Source organism: Andrena cerasifolii, chromosome 15 (assembly GCF_050908995.1).
Source record: "Andrena cerasifolii isolate SP2316 chromosome 15, iyAndCera1_principal, whole genome shotgun sequence".
NCBI classification, from domain to species: Eukaryota; Metazoa; Arthropoda; class Insecta; order Hymenoptera; family Andrenidae; genus Andrena; species Andrena cerasifolii.
The window spans coordinates 7777802-7804222 of record NC_135132.1 but is presented as its reverse complement, the minus strand read 5'-3'; the positions used below and the strand labels follow the sequence as shown (position 1 = coordinate 7804222).

The window sequence follows — 26421 nt, the reverse complement described above, 5'->3', positions numbered from 1 at the left end:
ACAGTTTACTCTATTCTTACTCCTACCACTACCCATCAACTTTATATAATATCACGATCCCAATCAATGTCACAGAATCCCCCGAAATTCATTCACCGTGCAATTCATCAAATCCTCCTCCACTTTGCGAATTTTTAGTTCTAAAATTGGCCTCAGGAATTTGGGAAATTCTCGACTCACCTGGTAGTCATCGTCTATTGTTAGCTACATTATTTACGCAAAACTGGTGAAATTCTACGCATACACTGCCAGCTGAGAGTTCCTCGGCAATGGTTGGGGATTAAATTAAGTATCAGGAAAAGAAAATCGAATCTCCGCGTCGAATTAATCGGGCAAGGTGGAAACCAGCGCGCAGGCACCCAATAGTCTGAAACGGACCGGCTCGAGTATTACGCGCGGATCGTTAAAAGTAGAATCGAGACAATGACTGCTGGCGAATTAGGCGTTTCGCAAGCTACCGTGAGTCACCGGCTGCATCTCGGGGTAACACGAGATATAGCACTTGGCGACAACGCTTGTCTTCTACGCAAACAATTCGCGAAGAACCTCGAGCTCGCTTTCTTCCTGCTCATCCACCCACGCCGCAATATTTACTTACTCGTCCCTCTTAAAATAAATGCAACACTTTAGCTGATGACACAAGGTCCAACGGGGGTGATATAAAGAAAATTCTAGATATCCCTACTTCCATTCTTTCGATCGAATTCAGTATATCGGACTCCAGTCTCGTAGCACTCTTCAAATTTTAGGGGGATGATGGATGTTTGATTGCTGTCTTCACGGGCTCTGACCTTGGAAAGATGAAATTTTTATTATTTTTTTTAATATAATTTCAGTGTACCCACTGATTTGGGAAATGATGGTTCAAAACTCAGATAATTTTCAAGTGGTAGCCTTTTGCTACGATCAAGACGAAGCGTAGGAGAAATGACCACAAAATGGTAACTCGGTGCCGTCAGGGAACTTTAATTTTCACTAAATATATTCAAAATCACTCACCACCATCGCTCACAGCGTTATGCCTGACTATTTATAGAAATTACCACTTGGAACTTTGTGCACACCACCTTCAGTCCGGTGTTGATCTTTGGATGAAGTGTGTTGAAAAGCTTTCTTCATTGTTTCCTGACAACTTTACAGTTCCCAGTTCCATGGCATGCTAATGTGGCATCAATTTGTATACACGCATATTTCGTCAGATAATGTATATATTCCCGAATTTTTCGGTGTCTTTAAATACTTTCTTACTACTGATCCCACTCCACTAGTAGAGAACCAGGCAACAGATGAACCCAGTGTAGTGAACTCCAGAAGCCACATGGTCAAGATCACACAGAAATGACAAATGACTTCTTCTAGGAGCAGTACAACTTAAAAAAGAACTAACTAAATCCATTCAGAATGCAATTTATGCCCATAGTAGTCACAAGAACAAACAGTGGCTACTCTAACTGAAGCATCACAAAGGGGCTGCTGAAACCCGCTATGGATATAAACAAACATCCACTCTAAAGCCTAAAATAGAATTCTAGATGAAGAAAACAAACTATACTACCACCCCTAAAAGGACCATACTTCTGTGCCCACAAAAGCCCACCCAAAAACTGACAAAAGTCACCGAAAGCCCGGCTGCACCACCCGGGTTAGTTATTGCAAGATTTACGACACGTCCCACTATCGGTTCGCCTATCAATCACGATGAAATACGCGGCCCGAATCGCCATCGAATTTTGGTTGATCCATCGAATTCATCGTCCTGGAGGATTTATGCGTGAATTCCAGGTCCGCCACCCGCGAGCTCAGCCGCGTTCCCCTGATTTCCGTATGATCCACTTCGCCTTCCTTCGAGCGGAATGTCTTTTCGGGGAAAAATGGCCGCCTGACGTCATCAAAGAAAGCTCTGTCCTCGTATTTACCGCGGCTCGGGCACGGTTAAATATAGGGGACCATTATTCACCGCGAACCACTTCTGCCAATATTACTTGGACAATCTTCAATTCCCCTTTCCCGATGGCACAGTCAGCATCCTAATTTTGATACAATTTCGCGCACTTTGTTGCCGGGAACACCTGGTTTAATTAGGCCCCGGCCGCCTGGCTTTACGATTGCAGCCGTTTACAGCACGCCGTTCGCGGAATTAATCGCGACTTCCTGCTTGTAAATTGGTAATTCGATTGGCTGGCGCAACAGTAGTTCGTGCCATTGCATCTCAATTGCGGGTGGTATTATTTCTCAGAACATTTGCATTACACCTAGGGGGGTTGGACGAAGTGTTTCTACGGTAAAATAAATTTTATTCCATGATAATTATATGCAAGAAATACTAGCTGACGCTCTCTAAAACCAGCGACTATTTTGCAGCTCAAATAGCCGCTCCTCAGCGACTATAGTCTCAACCAAAGGAGTAGAACTCTCCGAACGGCTTCCCCCACTTCGACTCGCGTACAGCGCCACGCCCACTTTCGCTCCGCGCGCCGGTGTGGAGGGGGGACTGGCCGGCATGGTGGGGAGAGCGCGCCACAAGTGGCTCCGGCTGTAGCGCCCAATTAGCGCCCATTCGAAGCCTCGACTTTCTCAAAGATCGTTTCCAAACGGCTAGACCTATTTTCTGGCCGACCTTCCTCCATTTTCCTCCCCCAAGGTTTCCCAAATTCGGTCGAGCGTCTCCCAGCCGGTCCCTCGACGCAGCGAGGATCGATTCGCCGCCCGTCGGACGGCGATCCGTCACTATTTTATCGCTCCTCGAGTGCGTTTCACGCAATTAGAGCCGCGACGGCGTGGCTCGCGCACGCGGGCGTTTTACGGCGACATTAATCGCTCATTAACGCATTCGTTAAGCGTGATGAAGCGCGGCCCAGAGCTGCCCGAGGGCCCGAGTGCCGCGCTCGCGCGACAATTTATCCTCGAAGATGTATTTCGGTGGCAATAAACGTGTCCCTCGATAATGATGATATCTGATAGCGGATCCGATAATAGAAAGGCGGGCCGGAGAGGGCAGGCGGCCGGCCGAAGCCTCTCGCGTAGCCGCAACCGTGCGCGGTGACGAATATTTTTCAAGGTGACCGCCGAAATATCCCTGCATCTCCCGCATAGCCGATTTAATATTTCTTCGGTGGCTGCCAATTTGCCCGCCGGCTTGCCTCCCCGCCGCCCGCTCCACGCTAACTTGTTACATTATCGTGACATAATGATTCGGCCGCGCGAAAACCTCCCTGGACACTCCCGCGAGACCGTTGCGCAAACTTAGGCCGGCCGAGGGCCGCTCGAGACACGGAGGAACCTTGATTGCGCGGACACGTTGCGGTATAAATTCGGTGTGGGAGGTCAGGCAGCGCTCGATGCCGCTTGGTAATTAGAGTGATCTGTCGGGGGACAGGTTTTATGAATTGGGGACGGTGCGGGACCTCGGGCGAAGGTGGAGGACGCTGGTGCTCGCAATGCTGGGAATGTCCAGAAGTGTGGGAGCCCGAAATGAGGTGTGTTGGCTCTTGAGAATTGTATGAGTTGGGAATCGTGAAACCCGTAGCTCTTATGTGAATATGCTCATATGCTTTTATGTGAAGCAAAAATGGGGTATATTGATTCTTTTGGGTGGCGCGACTTGGGAATAGAGGATCCACCTCTATGTGGACCTAAAAATGAGGTGTATTGATTTTTCTGGGTGGCACCACTTGGGAATAGAGGATCCGGCAGTATGTGAACCCAAAATGGGGTGTATTTATTGGTTCTTTTGGGTAGCACGACTTGGTAATAGAGGATCCAGCTCTATGTGGACCTAAAAATGAGGTATATTGATTCTTCTGGGTGGCACCACAAGGGAATAGAGGATCCGGCAGTATGTGAACCCAAAATGGGGCATATTTATTGGTTCTTCTGGGTGGCACGACTTGGTAATAGAATATCCAGTGGACCTAAAAATGAGGTATATTGATTCTTCTGGGTGGCACCACTTGGGAACAGAGGATCCAAAACTATGTGGGCCTAAAAATGGGATGTATTGGTTCTTCTGGGTTGCACGACTTGGGAATAGAGGATCCAGCACTATGTGGACCTAAAATAGGATATATTAGTTCTAATAGAATGTTCAAATTGGGAGTGCAAGCCCTTAGATATCTCAGGGTTATCATTCGTCACAGACTAGGACCCTCGAAGGAACCTCTACTGCATCTGTCTAGCCTATAGGAACTTGGGACAATTCTTGAAGGTTGAAACTTAACCTTTCTGCAGTAGACATGAACAAAATGGTAGCTTCCCAAACCTCCAGCCTCCCCCAACCTCCCTACACCAAAGAATCCTTCATCCGCCAGTAGTTGAATTTTACTTCTCCTGAGAGTCAGAATATTTTCCAAAAGAGGAGGAACCCCGAGGAGTAGCTGTAGCTAAGATGTCACGAAACTTCAAATAATCTGTAACATATCTAACCTCTTTATCAATGTAGATCAGTATAAATAAAAAAAAAATAAGGTACCACGACCAGATTGCAAAATTATTCTCTCTTAAATACCGTCTTTGAAAAACATCCTGTGCGACCGATCGAATTTTTATTTGTCAAAAGTGTAATGGACGAGCTGGATCCTTCCACTCATTTTTCACGCCAAGAATCGTACATTATTTCTAGATCCCCTTTACATCGCGGGATACAGTTCCTGGCATTCGCGGTTCGTTTGGAAACTGCATACGACGCCTGAGTTTCCCGCGTGTCATATTTATATTTCACGAGGCGAAATGGCAGCGGAGACGGCTTGTTTTCTGAAATCTCACTGAATTTTGAGACGCTTTGGCAGAACATTACTAATCGATCATGCTCCCTGCTACTATAATTAACATCCACCCTATTTACATTCACAACTACCCTTTTATTCACCTTACAGCTGAGGTACTATCTTACTCTTAACACGCCAATTCCCATTAACAAGACGGCAAAAAATTTCTATAAGCAGCATTTTGGAAGAAAATACCAAAAATATTACAAAAAACCTACTGCACCCTACAACTTCCCGAGTTCCCTCGTGAAACTTATTTTAAAAGAGAGCTCAAAGAGCCTCCCCTTTTTTTATTCAATTTCTTAATTAAAAAAGAGGTGTAAAGGCAAGAAAATCCGGCATAGATGGCGCTGCCGTCGTTGTTTACAGTTTTATTAGCTCATAGGGTATTTTAATTCATTCTTTGGAGCACAGGGTGCCAAGATCGGTGAATTGTGAAATTTTGCGTAGCAGGCGATTTGTAAGATCTAAGATAGCTTGGATGAACCGCGGCGTTTTTCGAAAAACCGGAGGAAAGGATTTAAATTAAGGCCCGTCGCGTTCCCGGATGCTACGACTATGGCTGGCGCCATATCAAAAGGCACAGTTGCTTCTCACGCCAAGTATGTACGAAATGAGAACGACTACCTCGATCGTATCTATTCCTGAGTCCACGTTTCCTAGCCGGGCTACTTTATTTTATTTTATTCCACTTCTCGGGCCAATTCACTCGCCTCATAAAAATTGTGGAATGGCGACGCGAATGGACCGCCATTTTATGAGGCGCCGTCCCCATTTTGTCCGACAGGTCCCTCACATTAGGAAACTGCCGTATACGTGCTCCAGAATATTATTATTAATTTTTCTTATTATTGTGACTTTATTGTATCGTGCACCAATGGTAGCGGTAGATTTACTGGTCAACCCTTTGGAGTATATTGGGTATGAGGACGGAAAGAAATTGGGATTAAAAGGAGTTGAATACTGGAGTGTAAGAAAATTAATCCATGCGATTTTTAGGTTATTTGCAAGAATTATTGTGTAACTCCTATAGTTTTAAAAATATTCAAATCATGATAAATTTTACTGGTGAAATCGATGAAGATTGATTTATTTCTTCAGGGAAATCAGCAAGTAAAAATATTGTTGCAACAGGTCTCTCAGCTTTCGTTTTTGTTTCAAAATTGTAATTTTATGGGCATAAAGGTAGTGCAACGCCATCTGGACCCAATCGCACATCAAATACTTTGGAGGAACTTGAACGAAACTCAGATGATATCTTTGCAACACTGGTATCCAATAAGTGCTGCCATCTTCTTTAGCTGAATAGAGACAAAGTGTTTGAAAACCATTGCAGGATAATATTTATTAAAATTACTGTAAAGTTTTTAATTAATATTTTAAAGTTCATTCATGTTTGATGTAAAAAGCAGGATGTTAAACTAATTGAAAGTTGCAATCCAATTATAGCAAGTATAACACATTTTATTTCTTATGAAATCTTTTAGTTTTTGTCAAGGAAGAATTTATAGTAAAAAAGTTTATATTAAGAATTTTATATCCAAAAAGTATTTGCTTTAAATCATTTAAGGTGTTAGTACATTAGTGTGGTAGACTTCCATGACAACCATTGGAAATTTTTCTGAAAAACCTGTACAATTGTATAACGAGCTTCACTACCGTGAAATAATTCCTATTTTTATCAGGCAATATGTCAGAACATTTGAGCATCAATTTGTTTTCGTAACTCTAGCGTAATTCTTCACTCGTCTCGGTGTCCATCTGCTTCCAATCAAACTAATATTAGATTAAATCACCCGCGGCTTAAACATTATAGCATCAAATCACGACAAGTTATTTTTAAAGTGATTGACACTTTATTAAGTGGTACCAATACTCTAAAAAAGGGACCAAACACCTTTATTCGTTACTTTTTTCAAATTACCTATAATAATATCAAATCCCACAAGAAACTCAAATTTCCCCCCACCAACATCTTTTTTCAAAACCATTTTCAATCTTTCTAAATCAACATTACAAACTTCTTTCAATTGAAACATACAAACATCTATCATTCAAGGCATTTTTAATTTTTCTAAATCTCAATTTTAGAGTTTTAGAGCTTTAGAGCTTTGGAGCTTTGGAGCTTTGGAGCTTTGGAGCTTTGGAACTTTGAAACTTTGAAACTTTAGAGTTTTAGAGCTTTAGAGCTTTGGAGCTTTGGAGCTTTGGAGCTTTGAAGCTTTGGAACTTTGAAACTTTAGAGTTTTAGAGCTTTAGAGCTTTGGAGCTTTGGAGCTTTGAAGCTTTGGAACTTTGAAACTTTAGAGCTTGGGAGCTTTGAAGCTTTGAAGCTTTGCAACTTTGGAACTTTGGAGCTTTGGAGCTTTGAAGCTTTGCAACTTTGGAGCTTTGAAGCTTTGGAGCTTTGGAGCTTTGGAGCTTTGGAGCTTTGGAGCTTTGGAGCTTTGGAGCTTTGGAGCTTTGGAGCTTTAGAGCTTTGGAGCTTTAGAGCTTTAGAGCTTTAGAGCTTTAGAGCTTTAGAGCTTTAGAGCTTTAGAGCTTTAGAGCTTTAGAGCTTTAGAGCTTTAGAGCTTTAGAGCTTTAGAGTTTTCTATATAACTTCAAAGTTTAGTTGAAATCGATTTACAACACTTCACCTGATCCCCATATTAGACTACTTGGACTACTTAGTGTGAAGTATTTTAGCCATTCCATCAATGAAGTCGAGGAGACGTAGCATCTCCTTTGCAACTGTCCAAAATCACATGATTTAGGAGCGGATATTCTTTCCCGCGTTTCTGGAAGGACCAAAGGAATAAATTTAGAAGCTGCATGTTGCGACGAAGGCCGTGCCAAATGGAATCCCGCGGCGGACGCGTGCACCACCAGTACACAATGCTAATTACAATATCACTATTTTCGTGTGACGGCCAACACTTGCCGCCACTTGCTGCCGCGCATCATTTTCATCCACCTGTTATTCGTCTGATATAACTGCTATAAATTTTATTATTCCGAGTGGTTCGCGCTTCTGAGCACGTCGTGTCTGCATTTGGGAAGGCTGCCTGAGGAACCTGCCCCCCTTGGGAGTGGAGTCGTAGGAGTATCTGAAAGACATAGTACCTATGGGACTACTTATGGGAGGAACTGAAGGAAATTGGAATTTTTTTATGCATTTCAAGTTCATATTTTGGGAAGCAGGTCGTTGGATGGTGATGCAATAATTGTGTAAGCTTCTTTTTTTAATTTAAGGCTTTATGGAAGCATTTTGGAAAAGGAAATTGGAGGAAATTATGTTTCTTGGGGGGGGACTGGAATTTTGAAGGGAAGAATTATTGAACTAAATGTGGAAGATGGTACTTTTTCAAAAATTTAGGAATTACATTTGTAGAAATTGAAGAGATTTCAAAGCAGAAGAGTTGCAGTATGTAAAAAATGTCGATATAAATTGAGAATAATTTTTCTAGAATTGTAGGATTTCTTTCAGAAGATTAGTGGAAGAATATAGAAATCGTTGGAAGAAAAATACAAATTCCTGAAATAAAAATTTAATATTTGCGAAACATTGCAAAGTCCCTTAATGAAAATTTTTCAAGGATCTAAAAATTACAGAAGTATAAAAAATTATAACATAACTTTAACGAGGGAAAAGAAGAGCAAACGGAAATGAATATTACTGAAACTCGCAGTATCTTTCGAAAATTCCGCAACTACTCCCTGAAGATAAATTGAAGGAAATTGCAGCTGAAGGCCAAACAAGCAGAATTACATTACCGCCCAATTACCGCGCATCTCTGTCGTCCAACAAGGCAACACGATGCTTTTAATAAATTTCAATGTCTCTATCTATCAAAATATATTTGGAAGCCTCCTCTGAGAGCCCACTACAAAGAAGGCCACAATCTCCACCAAAGAAAAAGGGGAAAAGAGCAAACCCAATGCTTCCCACCTAAGTTTTCAATCACACGCCAGTGACCACCAGCGATTCAGACTTTCCGCGATTCCTCGTAACCTTGGGCCACCATCTTATGTATTTTCATTTCTTCCCGTCTAATTTTAACAATTCAAACATGTGCGCGAACCCCAAACACACTGAAACAGCCACACACACTTTGCCAACTGACCATCAAATGAATACTTAAATATCCTATTATCACACTTGGACATCAATTTTTCAACTTTACACAACCCACGATTCTCGCAAGAGAATTTAGGCAACCCAAAATTTCAGAAAATTATGCAACTTTGCGTGCAATTAGAGTAGTTTATCAGTAACACAAACGCATTTTTGTTGGCGACATTTTAGGGGGTGAAATCAACCCTCGGAAAAATGTAGAATTTTTTATTTCCTGGAATATCTCTAGAAGGGTGAGAGATATCGAAAAGAAGTTTAAACAAAAGTTGAATCTTTTCTTTATATCTGCAAAACTGCGTAAAAATAAATCTCAAATTCAGGATTGTTGGTGGGGGTAACTTGAAAAGTATGACTTTTTCGATAATTATTTTTACGCAGGTTTGTAGATATAAAAAACAGATGCAACTTTTGTTTAAACTGATTTTCGATATCTCTCACCGTTCTCGAGATATTCCACGAGGAAGAAAATTCTACATTTTCTTCGAGGGGTGATTTCACCCCCACGAAACAGTTCTATGGCACCAACAAAAAATACGTTTGCGTTACGGATGAACTATTCTACCTGGACACAAAGTTGCATAATTTTCTGACTTTTCCATAAATTTTCAAAAAGAACATCCCCGTAAGTGGTCCATAAAATCGAGAGAAAAAAACTGGGTCTTTGCCCCAAATTCCAAGGCCTCGAGCGAGGCATCGCTTAGCAAAGGCCTCCGCGAGTCGCCCCCACTAATCGTCATGCGGGTCCAATCTGTCCTGCGTGGCGAGTGAATTAAAAACGGGGGCGTGAAGAGAGGCAGCGAATGACAGAGATTTCAGCGCCGATGTTTCTCTTAACACTGCCAGCAGCTGTAAAACTCCATTACGGCCGTCTGGCCGGGCTGACTGCTGTCATATTTTTACCCAGCCGCGAGAATTCTCGAAACGCTCGTGTATCCTCGTGTTTCTCGCGCTTTCGCCAGAGATTCCTCTCTCGGTGCCTAAAATGGCCGGCTTCGGGGGCGTCCGGGGGTATTGAAGAGACCATTCGGCGTAAATAATAAATTTATATTACCGTTCAATTACAAAATACAAAATAAATACGTAATATTATATACATGTACATACAAAATACAGATTTTTGTGGGGGTCTAAGGGAGGGGGGGATAGGCGCCTCTACTTTCCAAGGAGGATCTTGCGGGTGGCGCCGATGCTCTGGCCCGCCTGGGTGGCGCCCTTGTTGGAGCCGGCCTGGAGGCCGATCATCCCCTCACCGGCGCGCAATTGCTCTTCCGTGAAGTCGCGTTTGCATTCCTCGGAAGGCTTGGGCCCTAGCCAAGGCCCCTTCCACTCTGGGTGCTTGTACGTCTGCGGGCAACCAGAAGAATAAAATTGCGGGACGTTGGTCTCACTTGGGGACCGCATAGAGGCCAGGAGGACGTAGTTGTTCCGTGATTTTTAGGGATAGGGTAGTGAGCAATTTTTTGTGATCAACAGGGTGAGAAATTAGAGGGGTTGTGCAGGGTTAGGGGCGCCATGAATTTGTGGTCCGTGAGTAGGTAGATGAGTTTGGTGTGGAATTTCGAAATACTATAGCGAATTGCTTTCGTAATTAATACGCACCGTGCGACCAAGAGCGAACAAGGTGGTGACCACCTGCGCGATGTCCTTCTTCTCCCACAGGTCGACCGTTTGGAACACGTCGACGTCGTCCACTCCGTAGTCCTTGAGAGCTTTCTGGAATCTAGCGCGCAACAGCGTGGTTGATAGTGTGACGGATCGAAAGTGGAGCAGGCATTCTCTAAATGTAAAAATAGCCATCAGTCGCTTACATGTTGATGTTCTCCATCATTTTGAACTGGCCGCCGGAGCTGTTGATCTTGGACACGGATCCGGGGGAGATCTTGTTCATCAGCTCGCACAGCACCTGGCCGTCCTTGAGCACGTCCTCGAAGAGCTCGTTAGGAGGGAACTTCTTCCCCAGAATGGCCTCGATCCATTCCTGGGCCTCCTTCTCCATCTCCGGGCTGCGCTTTCCAGCGAGCTGCAATGACAATTACGATGCAACATTTCTAACTGCAACCCGCAACTCGGCCCAGTGATCGAGTCGTTGGAAGTCCCCCGTAAACCATCCCCCAAACCAAATACGGAGGTTCACGTGAGCCCAATAATCAGTTCCCCTAGCAACAGCTTCCACGAGTTATATGCTTCCAAGGAAGTCAATTTAAAAGAAACCGAGAGGTCCACAGCAAGCCACAGTAATGATAGTCCCATGTGAAAAGGGGGGAAACGAGGATTCCAACGAACTCCACACTCGACTGAACTCTCGCGGTCCTCCTGACGATGGACGTTTCACGGCGGGGCACTTAGCCGTACCTTGGCGCGCACTTGACGTTCGAGAGCCATCCTTGTACCTTGTGGTGTTTCTTTGAGAGGACTGAAGTGCTCGGACCGATACCCAGCCCCTCTTATACCGGCGAGGAAGGCGGCCCACGCTCCGGAGGAAACTGTCCAACACGCGGGTTTCACCACCCCCAAGTTGGCGTACGTCGAAAAAAGACGACGCGTGTGTGTGCGCGGCTTCCACAGTTTTCTGGGATCTAATATTAGCCAGTTATTCACTTAGACAGAGGGCCATGCACGGTGGATTTCCAAAATCGCAGCTGCCACCCGCCTGTGGAACGTGCAGTGGTGGCCTATGGAGGATTTAGAGGCACTCGGTGCCATTCTGCAAGGCTTAGAGGCTTTGTTTTAGTGGCCTGGTTCGGGCGGACGCTGGAGTACGAGATGAAGAGTGAATATGGGATGGTAAGGAGGTTGCTGCACTGAGGAGCTTGGTGGGGTGTGTAATTTTATTGGAAGGGCTGGTCTTCGATTCTGGGAGTGATTTTTAAGTGATTGAAATGGTCATATCTGGTGTTACCACAGGCCTATGGAGCTTGTCTAGCTAGGAGTCTTAAGTATTTTGTAAGCGCACAGTGTTTCGTGGGGTCTATTTGGGATTTTTACTGGAGGAATGAAGTATTTAGGTGCGCTGTAGCTTAATTTGTCTAAAAAAAATTGTAAGGATGAGAAACTATGGCTGAAAAGCCCCGAATTGGGCCACGCCAATAAAGAGTTAAGCCGGGAATCCACCTAGAAGCTAAGCTGAGCTAAGCCAGGCTGTACTATGCCATGCTACATTTTAAAAAATTAGCTTAGCTTAGCTTAGCTTAGCTTCCAGGTGGATTCCCGACTTTAGGGACCTGAAGGGTCTATTTGAAGTTTTGTATAAATGCGAGGAGAAGGTTGGGCACAAATTATGCGCAGAAAGTGTTGGTGAGCTTTAGGTATTTATAATAGGCGTGGCTAGGTAAGGTGTGTATTCAATATGTGACAGGCGAAACTTAGAATTGTAGCCATCTGTACTGCAACAGCTGCGCTAGAACGGCACTCATTTCTTTTTTTAATTCAAGTCTTCTTTGGAGGATATAAAATCTTATTTTTATCATGTATTTTCATTCAACAATCTGCTGAATTGGAATGAAAAGGCTTAACACTGTGTTAAATATACAATATTCCCATTTGTTTCGGGCTTGACTCATTCCCTCTTTTAGAAACTGTGGATGTTGATCTTCTTTATGGCCAACTAATTCTGAACAATTCTCCTGTACGCCGCAACTTCCGCCGCGATAGCTTACTTCAGCCGGGCTGCTCTCAAAATTTTCAGTCAGACTGCAAGTGAATTAAAAATATTCTCAGTTGGAAACTCTGAATTATCGATGTGACTCCATTCCCAATTATAGCGTCTGGTAACATCAACTTCCGGCTCGTCTGCGTTCACCTCCCGCCTCCCACCGTCACTCAGGAATACATTCTTCAAATTACCGCCACCCAAATGGTAAAAAAGGAAAGAATAGAAATGACGAAGCGGTAATCACAGAACAGATTACTTTATTTCACTTCATACAACATTCTTTCCTGGAGAAACAGTTGCATTCAACTTCGCTCAAGGAAGCCGCCATATTGCCACCTACAAAGCATCCTCGTTGTTGCAGTCAACGCTCCAAATATTCGGAGAAAAAAGAAACAGAGAGAAAATCGATTGCGCAGAGCGTGGCGAGTTTTTTCTTTAAATAAACTTCGATATAGGTCGGGTTATAATTGCGTGGTCCAGTTTCTGAATTTACGTGACACTCGTGGAGGAAAAGGGACCCAGGAGGATAGGGCAGAAGTTGAAAAAATGAGAAGCTCCTCGGTGCAACGATGGAGGGCGCCTCCATATATGGCCATCTCTTTCGCGAACGAACTTTTACCGGGACATGGTAATACGCAATTGCGCAACTAGAGGGATGACTCTGTTAATCCAATGATATGGAAGATTATTCATTGGCAAAATCGCTGGCTACTGAGTCAGGTTTAAATATAATCGCGACGTCCTGCGTACTTCCATTCGCTACGATCCCCTCTTCCTCGACGGGCTGCAAACTTTTCAACGAGTTCCAAACATTTTAGCTGTTTCAATGGCGCTTTAACGACCTTGCATTGGAATCTAGTGATTTTTTTTCGCAAGGTTATCTTTTTTTATATTACCTCTTAGATACCGACACTCTAGGTCCCTACGTTAACGACTCTTTTGCTGATTGGCTTCGACTTTAAATGAAGGAGGATAATAGGTTCTGGAACGCATTGTTCTGTTGGTTTCTTTTTATATGAGTATCGTGAAATTAATTTCCGTTTTAAAATAAAATAAATTTACCCCGAATTACGAATCCTTCGTGTAATTTTAATAAATGCTCTCCGAATACTTTCATTTCCGTTATCCTGATTTAATTGATTCAAAAACGAAATTTTGAGAAAGGACAGTTCTCGGGTTTTCAAGTTCTTACTCAGTGAAAGTATTTATGAAACTTGAGTTTAAGCGTGAAATAGTATGACGGGGCGTTTATAATACTATCCATGAATAATTTCCTCCCACTTGTTTGAAGTTAGTTCAACGATTCAGCGATTTAAATACGTATTGTCCGAAATTAAATTTCCGCGGCTTATGATTAATTACTTTCATGAGAATCCACTTGCACAGGTGGTGTTCAAGGTATTCTATTATTACCATCTCTTAATCGTTTATTCAATGTTAGAAGGAATTCGAGGTATTAACATATATTCCCACAATTCACCGAAATTGCATTTCCAAGATCTACCGTACTAATTCATCTAAACATTTCCTAATTTCATATTTAATGATACCCATAACACACGCGCATGGTATATTATAATAAAACCATCAATTATAATAAAAAATTAATTACTCCACACGTTACACTTTACATAATTTTTAAATTCAAATCAAAATTAACATTCCCATATTTACTAATTACAAACAGAAACCAGACAAATTTCTTTTTTTTATTCTTAACGTTTTCATTAAAAAAAGAAGTTTGTCTAGGATTTCAAATTTAAATAGCCACGCTTCTCAGAATCGCCACCAGAGGGCCACGGACAGTTGCTAATTCTCACAAGTACATACCTTTTCAAGCCGCTCATTCCGTAGCCCTCTGGTGTTTAAATCAAGAAGCGCCAGCGCGCCACGACCAGCGCCCTCTTGGCGACAGAACGCGGAGGTAATGCATCTGTAATCTGCCGCTTCACTGAGAGCTTACTAACCCTGACAGAAAGTGGATAGAAGCTTTCAAGGCGTAGGTTGTTTTTCGTTACTCGCTGATCGTATTTCACCCATCCTTCGCATTCTTTAATCTCCACTCTACGCCAAACCATAAAATATCATAACCTCAAATTCACCGAATCGAAATGTGGCGTTACGCAAAAGTGTGCTCGAATTTAACGGAGAACCGACAGAAGCTGTGCCCCGCAGTGTTTTAATACTTCCCGTGTTCTCATTTATCCCCCGGTAAATCATTACTCAGAACGAAAATGTTTGTTTAGCTCCGAAAATAGAGTTCAATTCTAACCTTGCGCGTAAATAAGCTCGCAATCGCCTTCGAAGGTTATGTTTTTGTTTTTCCTTGGTAGTTGACAGACAATTCGCATCGCTGTTAGATGCTGCTGCCTCCTTCCGTATTTAAATAAACAGCTTCGGGAAGAATAATAAAATACGAGGAGATTTTCTTTCGCGATAAAACGAAGTTGTCGCTAATGGGAGGTGAACGTTCGTTTAAATAAGAAGCTTGTTCTGCCCCGTTAGGGTGGTGACCAAAGAGACATGGCACAGAGGTTTCCTGTACCAAACACGGGGAATAATGTCCCGCCGCAACAAAGATATACAGCCTCGTCTGTACCTCCGAATTTGCGGCAATACTCGGGCCCAAATTTTCCCGTGAGTATATCCTGGATTTCAGCGAACGTTACTGTCACTAATACATCGCACCACCGACGTATATAATTGCGCTTTCCGCGTGAAAAAATATTTTGTAATCTTATTTACACAGATGCAACAACGGTCGGGATTCACTCCGCCTCCGCAGATGGCGAACGCGGGACCCGGCCCGGGGAGCATAATAAGAACGAGTCAACCTTACTCCAACATTCGCCAGGGACCAATGCCCACTCCGCCGGTCGGTAAGAGGAGCGCGGACCAACGCATCCCCATGTCGCAGCAGAAACCGTAAGTGCGCCGGCGCCGCATGCATTTTTCTCTTAAGTTCGTATTACTGTTTATCATTGTACTCATTGTCTCCCCGCATCGAATAATCCCCTCGACGAATGCGTTAACGTTTCGTTTCTTAAAGGGGTATTCTAGTCTAGACACTGGTTTCAGAAGGTGATATTGGGAAATTAATTCTGGAAAACCTACCGCACCTACAGGGCAGGGGCTTTGCACACATATTTAGCAGTGTTTGAACTATCGACACAAATTGTTGGAACGCATTATATTGAAATTTGTACAAGTTACACGCCGAAGCGCAGGTCGCGTTATTAAAAACCGGCCCAAATCGGGCGCACGAATTCCGGCCGTCCTAGTCATCTGAAACGAAAGTACCAAAGATTTTTTTAATCTACAGGCTGCGGCCTTAAGCCCCTATAACTCCGGGAGTTTTCCAAATCTCACCTTAATATTTTAGGGACATATTTTCAAAACCCTAAGCTATTAGAAAATCAAAGAAAAAAAAATCGAATTTTTGGGTAGAATACCCCCTTAAAAGAAGTAGCTTCCAGCGCTCGTAATTCTTGCGTAATCGATCGCTTCGTTAAAAAACCGTTTACCGATTTACCAGGAACTTCACTGCATCTCATAAGCTTCAAAATTGGTTTATTGATTTTTGAATCTATGATTTTTACACGAACTCATTTAGGTATTTTTGGAACAGTGATTTTTCACATTCCACATCCAAGAAGAAGAAAAAGTTGGCGGACAAAATATTGCCGCAGAAAGTGCGCGACCTGGTGCCCGAGTCCCAGGCTTACATGGATCTGCTGGCGTTCGAGAGGAAGCTAGACGCGACTATAATGCGAAAGCGCCTTGACATACAAGAGGCGCTGAAGCGTCCCATGAAGCAGAAGAGGAAGCTGCGGATATTCATATCGAATACGTTCTACCCGGCCAAAGAGGCCGGCGAGGGGGAGGAGGGTTCGGTTGCGTCTTGGGAGCTTAGAGTCGAGGGGCGGCTCCTAGACGATACGAAAAATGATCCCAATAAGGTAATGGAACTATGAAACTAAGTGTCCGCTAACTATGCAGGATGATAACTTGTCTGATAACACTTAGGTGAAGAGGAAGTTCTCCTCGTTCTTCAAGAGCTTAGTCATAGAATTGGATAAGGATTTATACGGCCCTGATAACCACTTGGTGGAGTGGCACCGCACGTTGACAACACAGGAAACCGACGGTTTCCAGGTGAAAAGACCCGGCGATAAAAATGTTCGATGTACTATTCTGCTGCTCCTTGATTACCAGCCTCTACAGGTAACAGTCCTCCCACTGTTTCATCTTAACGGGTCGTAGGGGCTGTCCTTAAATTACGTAAGGGTAATTTTGGCGATTTCTTACCACCTCCCTCCCCCAGTATAAGAATTCATAAAATTTCATATTGCAACCCCCTGCTTACGTAATATTTTTTACATTCAACTGTTTTCAGTCATTAAAATTCTTTTAAATGTTTATATCATTCGTTTAACTCGTCTTCGAGAAATTTAAACTAAAACTAGGGTGAAGGTACCAGTAGTTGACCATGTATCAGTAGTTGACAACTTTTCAGAAAAACGTGAAAAATAAGAAGTTAATAAAATAACAACTTAACGTTCTTCTTCGCAGTTCAAACTAGATCCCAGATTAGCACGACTCCTAGGTGTACATACGCAAACGAGACCCGTCATCATCTCCGCGCTATGGCAGTACATAAAGACGCACAAGCTGCAGGACAGTCACGAGAGGGAGTTCATAAACTGTGATAAGTATTTGGAGCAAATATTCGCCTGCTCCAGGATGAAATTCGCGGAGATACCGCAGCGTTTGAACCCGCTGCTTCACCCGCCCGATCCTATCGTAATCAACCATGTTATCAGCGTGGAGGGTGCGTTACTAGTTACCTCTCGCCAGAGGTGTGCGAGAACCCGAAAATGTCGGGAACCCAAAGTCGGGTCGGGTCCGGTTCCCGAGAATATCCGTGATTCCCGAGAGAGTCGGGACTCCCAAAAAGTGTTGGGATTCCAAAGAAAAAGTGTAGAGACATTGTTGTTTTCCCGAAGTACAAACATCAGTCAGTCCTAACAACACGAATCCCGAAACCCTCGGGAACCCGTCCCGATCCCTAGAATAATCGCCGACCCGACCCGACATTTTCGGGTTCTCGCACACCTCTACCTCTCACCTTACTAAACACTCCCTGGAGGACAGCGATCTGTACATTTCCCTGTGTCTTCCACCAGGCACGGAGACGAAGCAGACTGCCTGCTACGACATAGACGTGGAGGTGGACGACACGTTGAAAACGCAGATGAACAATTTCCTGCTCTCGACCGCCAGCCAGCAGGAGATCCAGAGCCTGGACAACAAGATCCACGAAACGGTGGAGACGATCAATCAGCTGAAGACTAACCGGGAGTTCTTCCTGAGCTTCGCCAAGGATCCCCAGCAGTTCATCAACAAGTGGATCATCTCGCAGACGAGGGACTTGAAGACGATGATAGACGTCGTCGGGAACCCGGAGGAGGAGCGCAGGGCGGAGTTCTATTACCAGCCGTGGGCACAGGAAGCCGTCTGCCGGTACTTCTATACGAAGGTCCAGCAGAAGCGCGCGGAACTGGAGCAGGCGCTTGGTATCAGGAACTCCTAAGCGCGGAGTACGGTAACACGATTCGAGACATCGATATGTAAAGTATTTATATCAGTCTTCTCCCCTGCTGCGATCGCGGCGGCGATCGGCTAACGTGTCTTGCACCGGCCTCGGTATTAAGTCTGCAGAACCATAGACACATATAGACGGAGCGTAAGCTGACGGGGGGCTGGCAAGGTTCGCGGTAAGGGGAGCGATACGAGTAAATCGGGTAACGCAGTGGTTTTATACATGCCGAATGCGTCCGAAGCTAACCGACGTGCCTGAACCTCTGCCTTTTCCCCTCCAAGACTACCGTTCCCCTCGCCGATAGTCCCAGCTTCTGCTCCGTCTATGTATGCCTATGTGCAGAACACTGGAGCGGCATATTTTTACGAGGGTCGAGGATGTAGAGGGAACGGATGTATAGCTCGCGGACGCGGGAGCAACGATTTCACGAAGGCAAACTTTATTTACGTAAACGTATATCGTGTATCTTTATTCAAGCCGATCTTTTCATAAGTTTTTTCTATGGAAGCATGTATCACAGACTCGCTGTAGGCACTACTAATGCGGTGAATTTCTGTACAATGTAATGAATAAACCTTTGATATAACTCGCTGAAATCATCTCGAGCTGGACCCCCATGTTGGTGAATATTTTCGATATTTAAGCGGGTACCCTAGTTTGACTGCCCGTTCTCAGTGCCAGTTTCGGGAATTTGTTTAGCGAGAACTATGGCGTTTTGAATACCGCAAGGGGTAACACCACTCTAGCGGCACAAAAACGTAGTTAGCTTTAGCAATTGTTTGTGGATAAACAAAGGGATCAGTGGAAAATCTGTTTCTGCAAAACAATTCGCTGTCTTTTTAAGTCGCAAAAGTCTAATTTTGTAAAAACCAACTTAGTTTTAATACCAGCGAGAATGAGACATCTGCTAAAGATATATGCCAAGTTTGAAGTAAATCGGGTGATTGGTTTTTGAGATATGCTAACCAATTCGAAAAACATCGTTTTGAGAAAAACGCGTTTAAAGTTTTAGGTACCGCTTTTTTTTTAAATGTTGCCTAAATATGTACAAATATAGACATAAGGTTTTCAATTAATATAATTTGAGGGTTTCTCTTAAAAAAAAAATCCCAAATATCGCGCTCCTTTTCAGGCCATCAAGGTAGAGAGACCCCTTAAGTTCTGCTGGAAGCAAATTTGAAAAAGTGGTTCTGAGAAAAACGCGTTTAAAGTGCCATTAGGGAGAAGTGAAAAGAAAATAAAAATAGCTTGAAACTACTTAAGATGTGACTAACAAAGGCGTTTAAACAGATTTTCCACTTATTTCTTTTTTAACCCACAAATAATTGTCAAAGGTAATTTTCTATACTACGTTTTTGTGCCGTTACAGTGGCGTTGCCCCTTAAGTATCCTGACGCTTTGAGTTTATACTCTAGTTAAGTGAACGTTTGATTATAATTCTTGTAATTCGATCCCGAACGGGGGAGGACTGGTTGCCGCAGGGAAATAAGGGGAATCGTCGCTTTTTCCATTATCCAATTCTTATTTCGTTTGTGCAAGTAAATACAATCTCTTACATAATCAGTACATGTTGATGCAAAATATTGTTTCCTGTTGTAGAAACGGCAATATCGCGCCAATTTGAGATGCAGGGGACAGGGATCTTACTTCGTCTACGATTTCCGCCTTACTTTCTCTTTGATCGCGCCGCCTGAGCGGGAATCTCTTATCTTTATCGGTGTAAAAGTGCTTCTCCCTTACTTAAGAGTAATATGGATTAATTTGATTCGGTGTCACGACGTCACCATTCACGCGGGATGGGAAATTCCATTGCCGTCAGGTGTAACACATTCCGCGCCCCTCCGTTTCTCCCTCTTCCAAGACCTCAAGCATTTCCCATTACTTGCGAATGATTCACCGAGAAAATAATCCTACGAGTTCCTTTCATCGTTCTAGAGACACCAAGCCGTATTATATTACGAAACATTCGAGCATTACACGCAAAGCACCGATATCGCGCTTTTAATTAGGTCGGTCCGCGCGAAATATCACTTTCAGAATCACCTTTTTAATCAGAAGAATGGCTAGGTGGAATTTTGAACGAATGAGAAATAGCTGTGCTAAATTGAAAACTGTTTACGAACAGCGTTCGAAGTTGCGACTTAAATAAATGATATTTCACGCGCACTAACCTAACGGCCATTGCATAATACAGAACAAAAGAATAAACAATTTGATAGCAACACTTGCTCCGGCGATAAAATTTAAAAACTTCATAATTTCGATTCGGTGAACATAATTGTATTTGAAGGTCGCATACCCTTTACAACGCTAAATCACAAGTGCGCAAATTGATTGTATCCTCTCTAATACAATAAACTCTGATTAAACTGCTGGGCGCATTCGTTCGACAGCCTCTGGCGAGGTAAGGAGTCCTCCTTAAATTACGTAAGGCTTTTTTTGGGGGGGTCCTGAATTTCTTACAGAGGGAGGAGGGGTGTCAGGTAACGTATTACGTAATATTTTTCAACCTAATTTTCAATAAATACAAATTCTATCATTAATGTTCCAGAAGAGTAGTTTTAGTTTAAATTTCACGAATCCGAGTTATTAAATGAATTATACAAACTTTTAACAGAATTTTAATAAGTAGAAAGGTTAAATGTAAAAAATGTTACGCAAGGAGGGAGTTGCGATATCAAATCTTACGAATTTTTATACTGGGGCAGGGAGGGGGTACGAAATCGCTAAAATTAACCTTACGTAATTTAAGGACGGCCCCTAATAGACTCGCCCGAGCGGAACGAAGACGCCATTGATTGCACGCGCGAGATCAAGGTTTATTGTATACGTTTACTCCTAACCTTAATTACACATTCACATATAATTCATCGTATAAAGTTTTAAATATACATGCGGGTGACGAGACGACGTTTCAACGCTTTTAATTAGACAATGTTACTCATCTAAGCTGGTATGGAAGTGTTAAGGGTAGAAAGGTAGTCTAGACACATTTTTCCTATGCTCGTGACAAGTCCACAAAGATCACATTTTCGCCAAACGAAACGACACGATCGATGAATGGCAGGTGATTCTCTGTACACCCAAATATCTCGTGGATGACCATACGTTTCACTAGCCCTTGGATAAAACTGCTCCCGCCTCTTTTCCGTCTTTGCTTTCTTAACTGGGGATCAATAACGCTACAGAGATCGTACACTTCTCGAGATACAAGGTAGCCGGAGAGCCTCGAGCAGCCCCCTTCTCTTCCTCTTTCTTCGAAGACATATTGTTGGGCGATCACATTCTTTCGGGTATTGCTTCGCATCCTATCTGACCGTAAACACAAAATTTCTTGCTCAGCTCGACTTCGGGCACCGTGTATTCCAGCGCCGATATCATATATCAATCTTATTATCTGCTCTCGTCGCAAGTGATTTCTGTACGCATCTAGTTTTAAGAGGGAGGTAAATTCCATTTGCGCAGTCTTTTCGGTACGACATTAAGTAACCATGCGAGACACACTGGTGCGAGAGATCATCCGTGTTACGTTCAAGCTCCTTCCTCTTTTACACGATTGCGGATACATTTTACGCCGTATCTCGTCTGTTAAATGACTGTAAAGCGTATAAATGTCACCTATGATTGCGCTCCGTCGCGACGCTTCGAATTTCCAGAACACAAGCGCTAGTGGATTTTGTCGGAACGAATAATGATATGGATCATTGTTTCTACATTTCACGGGGCCCCCCAGAACAGAGGGCGCCCTTTTAAAAAGCATAGATTTTATAACTTAGAAGAGCATAACACGTATATAAATAGAAATTTAAAATCTCGAAATTAATAACATGATTATATAGGCAACAAAGTAATTCAAAAGATTCAGTACACCGTAGAATGTTTAGACTCTACCGCTTCGAATATTTCTTTCTAAATTTAGGAATGTTTTTATCCCTCTCTCTCTCTTTCCCTCTCCCAACAACTTAACAAGAATGCCGACGTTCCGGCATCTTGTAAAAAATTATCGAACTGTAATTAAGAACTCACGGCAGAGTAAGCTTCTGCTCCGCGATATTTGGAATACTGATTCGGTACCGAAGCAACGATAGGTGCCATTTCCACGTTTTAATTGTTACTATGCCAGAATCATCTGAAACATACGCGCTTCTGTTACATCGTCGAGCAAGGCTTCTCCTTCACAAGCATTCGATGCGAAATTTTGCGTATTACTCCCTTAAAGATTATCTTCTAAAATAAATAGAATTGCGTTAATCCGTTACAACTACAACATAAAGGTATTAAACCTGCTTCGACCCACTTGCAGTCGGAGGGGGGGGGGGGAGTCTGGTAAACATAGGATATGCATAGAAATCATTTGGTATAGTTACGACGTTTGGAAGTATTGTTAGTTGACGAGCCTTAACAACATAAATATTACTACGAACGGTTGGAGTATAGAAGGCATACAAAACTATAGCGTAGAAGGGCAAACTTTTCTACTATACATCGCGCTGGATGGATCGTACAGCAAGGCAGTTTGTGTACTGTGAGGTCTATTACTTGATATGCGATGCGCACACAAATAACTAACAGAGTTAGCCGTTGTACTGATATAAGTCAGATACTAATGCTTACGATTTCAATATGAAATAATACACACGCTAGAATAAAAATGTGCAGAGTCATTTGATGTTTTCCCCCGTTAAGTTCTATCCAAGTAATGATAAATTGGCATTTCGAGCCGCGTATGCGCGCGACTCGGTAAGGCTTGAATATGTCTTTGACTCGTTCCAAATCTGAGCAAATCTTTTAATGCTTCAAAGAAGTCCTTGCGAACACGTGAGTGCTAGGAAGAGCATGGAAGTTCTTCAAAGTGTTTTAGCTTTTTCGAGTAAATCGTTAATGAATTTCTGAAACATATAAACAACTCGGGCTAGTAACGGCTACCGGCTTGTTGTTGTGTGGCCACGTTGTTTTAATTTATTTAGAACACTTAGTGCTGTTCTTAGGGGAAAGCCTAGTTTAGGGCGCTGAAAAAGAACCGTGTATTTAAGAATTATTTTCTCGGAAAAATAAGAAAAGAGTCTACACTCCATACCATATAAGAGCAGACCCACGCCCCTACCGACTTACGACCGATCTGCGCAGCTGCCACGGATCTGACGCACGCGATTGGCCGTAGCACTTTCCCCGCCGATTTCCTACCAATCAACAGTATATCCCTGCGAGGAACGAGTCCACTCTAAAGTGGAATGCAGTGTAAAATTGACAAATTCGTAAAATCAAATTAATTCGTTCTCAATTAAAATCTACATAAATTATATTAAATTTTTAATACTTAAATTTCAAAAGTAGTTATTATACAATAAAAATTTCTTATTTTTTTGGTTCGTCGACGATATAAATTCGTGGCAATTAAGAGAAACCTCGGCTTTTTATTTCAGCCAAAAATTGGATCCGCTAGGATGTACGCAATTTGGCACATTTGTCGAGAAAATAATTCTTAAAAATCAACTTTTTCAGGGGCCCAAACCAGGTTCCCCTTAAAGGGGGTTTACGCCATGTTGGGCCGAAAAATAGGTAATTCTTTGTGATTTTTTTCTACAAAAACGGTTCGACAAATGAATGTGAAGTTTGGCAGGCTGTTTTATTGTATCTTGAACTATTGTTCTGAATTTTTGTGTGACAGTAAAAAAGAAAACATGTGTTTGCCATGTTTTCATTTTCACTGTCACACAAAAATTCAGAACAATAGTTCAAGATACAATAAAACAGCCTACCGAGCCTCGAATTAATTTGTCGAACCGTTTTTGTAGAAAAAATTCACAAAGAATTACCTATTTTCCGGCCCAACAAGTCGCAAACCTCCCTTAAGTAAAATATTTCGAATTATTAAAATTAGTCACAGAATATTAACTTCCGGGAAGGAGAATGCTGTTACAACGTTAATCCAACAAGTAGTTATTCATCTATAAGCAAACATACGCATCTTTACTTACATTTACATCGTGTGGCGGCTTTTTTGTATCAACCAGTAGTTCCTGCAAAAGAGAATCTCGATTCAAACTGCAGCCTTAGAAATTACACTCGTGTCTCATTCGTTCACGTACTTGCAAAAATCTTCGTCTGTGATCATCGCTATCCATGTCGAGAAGCTCATCAATATCGATTTCAACCTCTCGATTTTTCCCAGCGTCGTTCTGCGGAGTAAAAGCAGAGAATTACAGCAACCTGGTGGACTCCGGTTCTACGAGTTGATATAAATCTAATTATCGGCTTACGACTGTGTCGTATAATTTCTCTAGCTCGTCGAACAGCCACATTTCAACCGCAAGTCTTTTGCGGATCAGGGACATCTGGTGGGACCCGTATTTGGCCGTCAAGAATTTCTCCCGGCGCTCTTTCACTTCCCCCTTTTCGCTGAACGCCACGTGCAGGTTGGCCCGCGCCGGACTGCGCTCCGCCGTAAGTACTCCACCTCCTTCCATTACAAAACTATCTAACAATCCAAGGGAATCAGTAGTCGAAATCGCAGAAAATATCCAGCTATAAATCATGCACGCCAAGCTTCGGAAGGAACAGATTAGGAACGCGAGATTCGAGCGTTAAAATTTCTTAACACTTTGCAGAGTGATCCGGAGATAATCTCGGGTCCCCGTTTTATTTACTGGCGGACCAATCTTGAGATATCTTTGGTCCTTGAGTCGGAGGCAAAGTGCAACTTCTCGCTTACTCATGTGTATTTACAAACTTCCAGTATTGGAGTCTAAAATTTTTAAACGATGGATAGCTGCGCAAATAAATTGAGAAAGGATGAGGTCTGCAATGTGTTAAAGTTCGTCTAATTTTTTAAACCCCTACGCACAAAATATGGTCAATTATGCGTAAGATGAACTTAAGGGAGAAGTTATTAGAGGGGCAATTAATTAATTAAAAAGAACATGGGAGTAGGAGAAAGGGAGAAGGAAAACACATAGCATACAGAAGCTATATATACATCTATACATCTTTATTGTTCCATTTCACGATATAAAATACGTATGTTACAAAAAAAATAATTGCAAGCAGCTATTCCCGAAGAAAACGTCCGTGAAGCAGCCAGGGAAGAAAAACCCGGTTCAAATTCTGCTTGCAAAGGAATTCGTTTGAGACAGCAAAATTGGCATAATCTACGATGAATCGTGTCTCGGGGACTGGATTCCTCGTTAGTCATCGCAGTTTCATCCGCGAGGGGAATTAATTAATTCAAAAGCTGGCTCGATGAAAAAAGCAGTTCCGTGATCGATCATTGACGAATCGCATCTCGATTGCAATTGTTGCGCTCATGCTCGCGGATACTGTACTTCTTTTAAACACTGTGGGAAATTATCCCGCGCTAGGGTAAACAATGGACCCGCGATTTTATCCTCTCCCCTTTTTAATTAACGCTATTCAATGCAAATGTAACCTCGGTGAGAAGCGACGCCGTGGCTACGCGAAGACACTCGGAGAGCGTCGGAGCGAGGTTCCCACGGGCGATTTGATGGAACGTCACCCCGAGTGATTGGAACGAAATAAAAAAAAAGGGCTGGCCGATAGCGGCTGTAAATAAAACGATAGGAGGAGCGGAATTCACGGCTGGCGTTCTCAATGAAAGATTAAGTGGCTCTTGTCCACGTCCGTATAAACAAAGGCGAAGTCTGCGAGTTTGGTTCCGAATTAGTGGCTCGAGGTGGAAACGAAGTCGTTAGCGCGCTATTGTACGAATGCTTGATGATACTTACTCTCACTGCTTCTATTTCGGAATTTATACTAATCGGGCCGTAACACGGTATCGCAACGCCAGGATCCATACGAATGATAAACTTTTCTGAATGTAGCCGAGACTGGTGGCGTTTTCTCACCAGCCAAGCGTGGCCGAGCGAAACGTTCCTAGTTCGCGCCGAATTATTTGAAACTCAGTTGGCGCGCTGACGATCTGCTTGGTAACGCGCGAAGTTTAAAATAGAGGGTCTGCTTCTCTTTTATTTAAGGGAGGTTCTGTATTTTTCTTTCACAATCTTTGGTATTCTTTTATCAAGCATCTGTACAACCTTTTTCGTCATAATTTGGTTTATGTATCTAGACGTGTTTCAGTGAAGTCTTTCAAAAATTGTGGCGGACGAGGTGGTATAGATGCACTCTGCTTTATGAGTGCGCAGGGATAGAAATCTGCTTACAAATTTGAGAAAGAATGCGGAATTGTTCGAAGTCGAAACTTTTATCGCACGCGTTGCCAACTTTGCAGTGCTAGTTAGCTAGGGATATTACACCGTGGGAACTTATTAGA

The 26421-nt window shown here is 42.9% G+C and overlaps 3 protein-coding genes and 1 long non-coding RNA gene across 13 annotated transcripts; 1 reads left to right on the top strand and 3 right to left on the bottom strand.

The window, feature by feature from the left end:
• Positions 1-5752: 5752 nt before the first annotated feature.
• LOC143376873 (uncharacterized) lies at positions 5753-8932 on the bottom strand. The gene is made up of 3 exons (XR_013087183.1): positions 8695-8932; positions 7366-7852; positions 5753-6064 (listed from the first exon to the last, which is right to left on the bottom strand). It is a non-coding gene; the product is annotated as an uncharacterized LOC143376873 (long non-coding RNA).
• Positions 8933-9910: 978 nt separating this feature from the next.
• On the bottom strand, positions 9911-11390 carry Mp20 (muscle-specific protein 20 transgelin). Its single transcript, XM_076827841.1, has 4 exons — positions 11233-11390; positions 10689-10900; positions 10480-10600; positions 9911-10224 (listed from the first exon to the last, which is right to left on the bottom strand). Exons 1-4 carry the CDS (start codon positions 11260-11262, stop codon positions 10033-10035), a joined length of 555 nt encoding a protein of 184 aa, XP_076683956.1. The 5' UTR covers positions 11263-11390; the 3' UTR covers positions 9911-10032.
• Positions 11391-11418: 28 nt separating this feature from the next.
• Positions 11419-18751, top strand: Bap60 (Brahma-associated protein 60). Of its 7 annotated transcripts, none has more exons than XM_076827818.1 (7): positions 11419-11664; positions 15038-15169; positions 15282-15457; positions 16146-16491; positions 16559-16756; positions 17105-17363; positions 17719-18751. In XM_076827818.1, exons 1-7 carry the CDS (start codon positions 11644-11646, stop codon positions 18123-18125), a joined length of 1539 nt encoding a protein of 512 aa, XP_076683933.1. In that variant the 5' UTR covers positions 11419-11643; the 3' UTR covers positions 18126-18751. The 7 variants fall into 7 exon arrangements, with proteins under 7 accessions (XP_076683933.1, XP_076683937.1, XP_076683932.1 ...); XM_076827822.1 differs by having other exon boundaries at positions 11419-11698; XM_076827817.1 differs by lacking the exon at positions 11419-11664 and adding an exon at positions 13868-13930 and having other exon boundaries at positions 16161-16491.
• An 883-nt stretch (positions 18752-19634) lies between these two features.
• LOC143376984 (protein phosphatase 1 regulatory subunit 14B) lies at positions 19635-26027 on the bottom strand. 4 transcript variants are annotated; one of them, XM_076827836.1, is made up of 6 exons: positions 25877-26027; positions 24395-24612; positions 24224-24313; positions 24113-24154; positions 20904-22361; positions 19635-20548 (listed from the first exon to the last, which is right to left on the bottom strand). In XM_076827836.1, the coding sequence occupies exons 2-5, from the start codon at positions 24599-24601 to the stop codon at positions 22284-22286; spliced, it is 417 nt and encodes a 138-aa protein (XP_076683951.1). In that variant the 5' UTR covers positions 24602-24612; positions 25877-26027; the 3' UTR covers positions 19635-20548; positions 20904-22283. The 4 variants fall into 4 exon arrangements, with proteins under 4 accessions (XP_076683951.1, XP_076683955.1, XP_076683953.1 ...); XM_076827840.1 differs by having other exon boundaries at positions 20904-22263; XM_076827838.1 differs by having other exon boundaries at positions 20904-23023; positions 25877-26026.
• Positions 26028-26421: the final 394 nt, after the last annotated feature.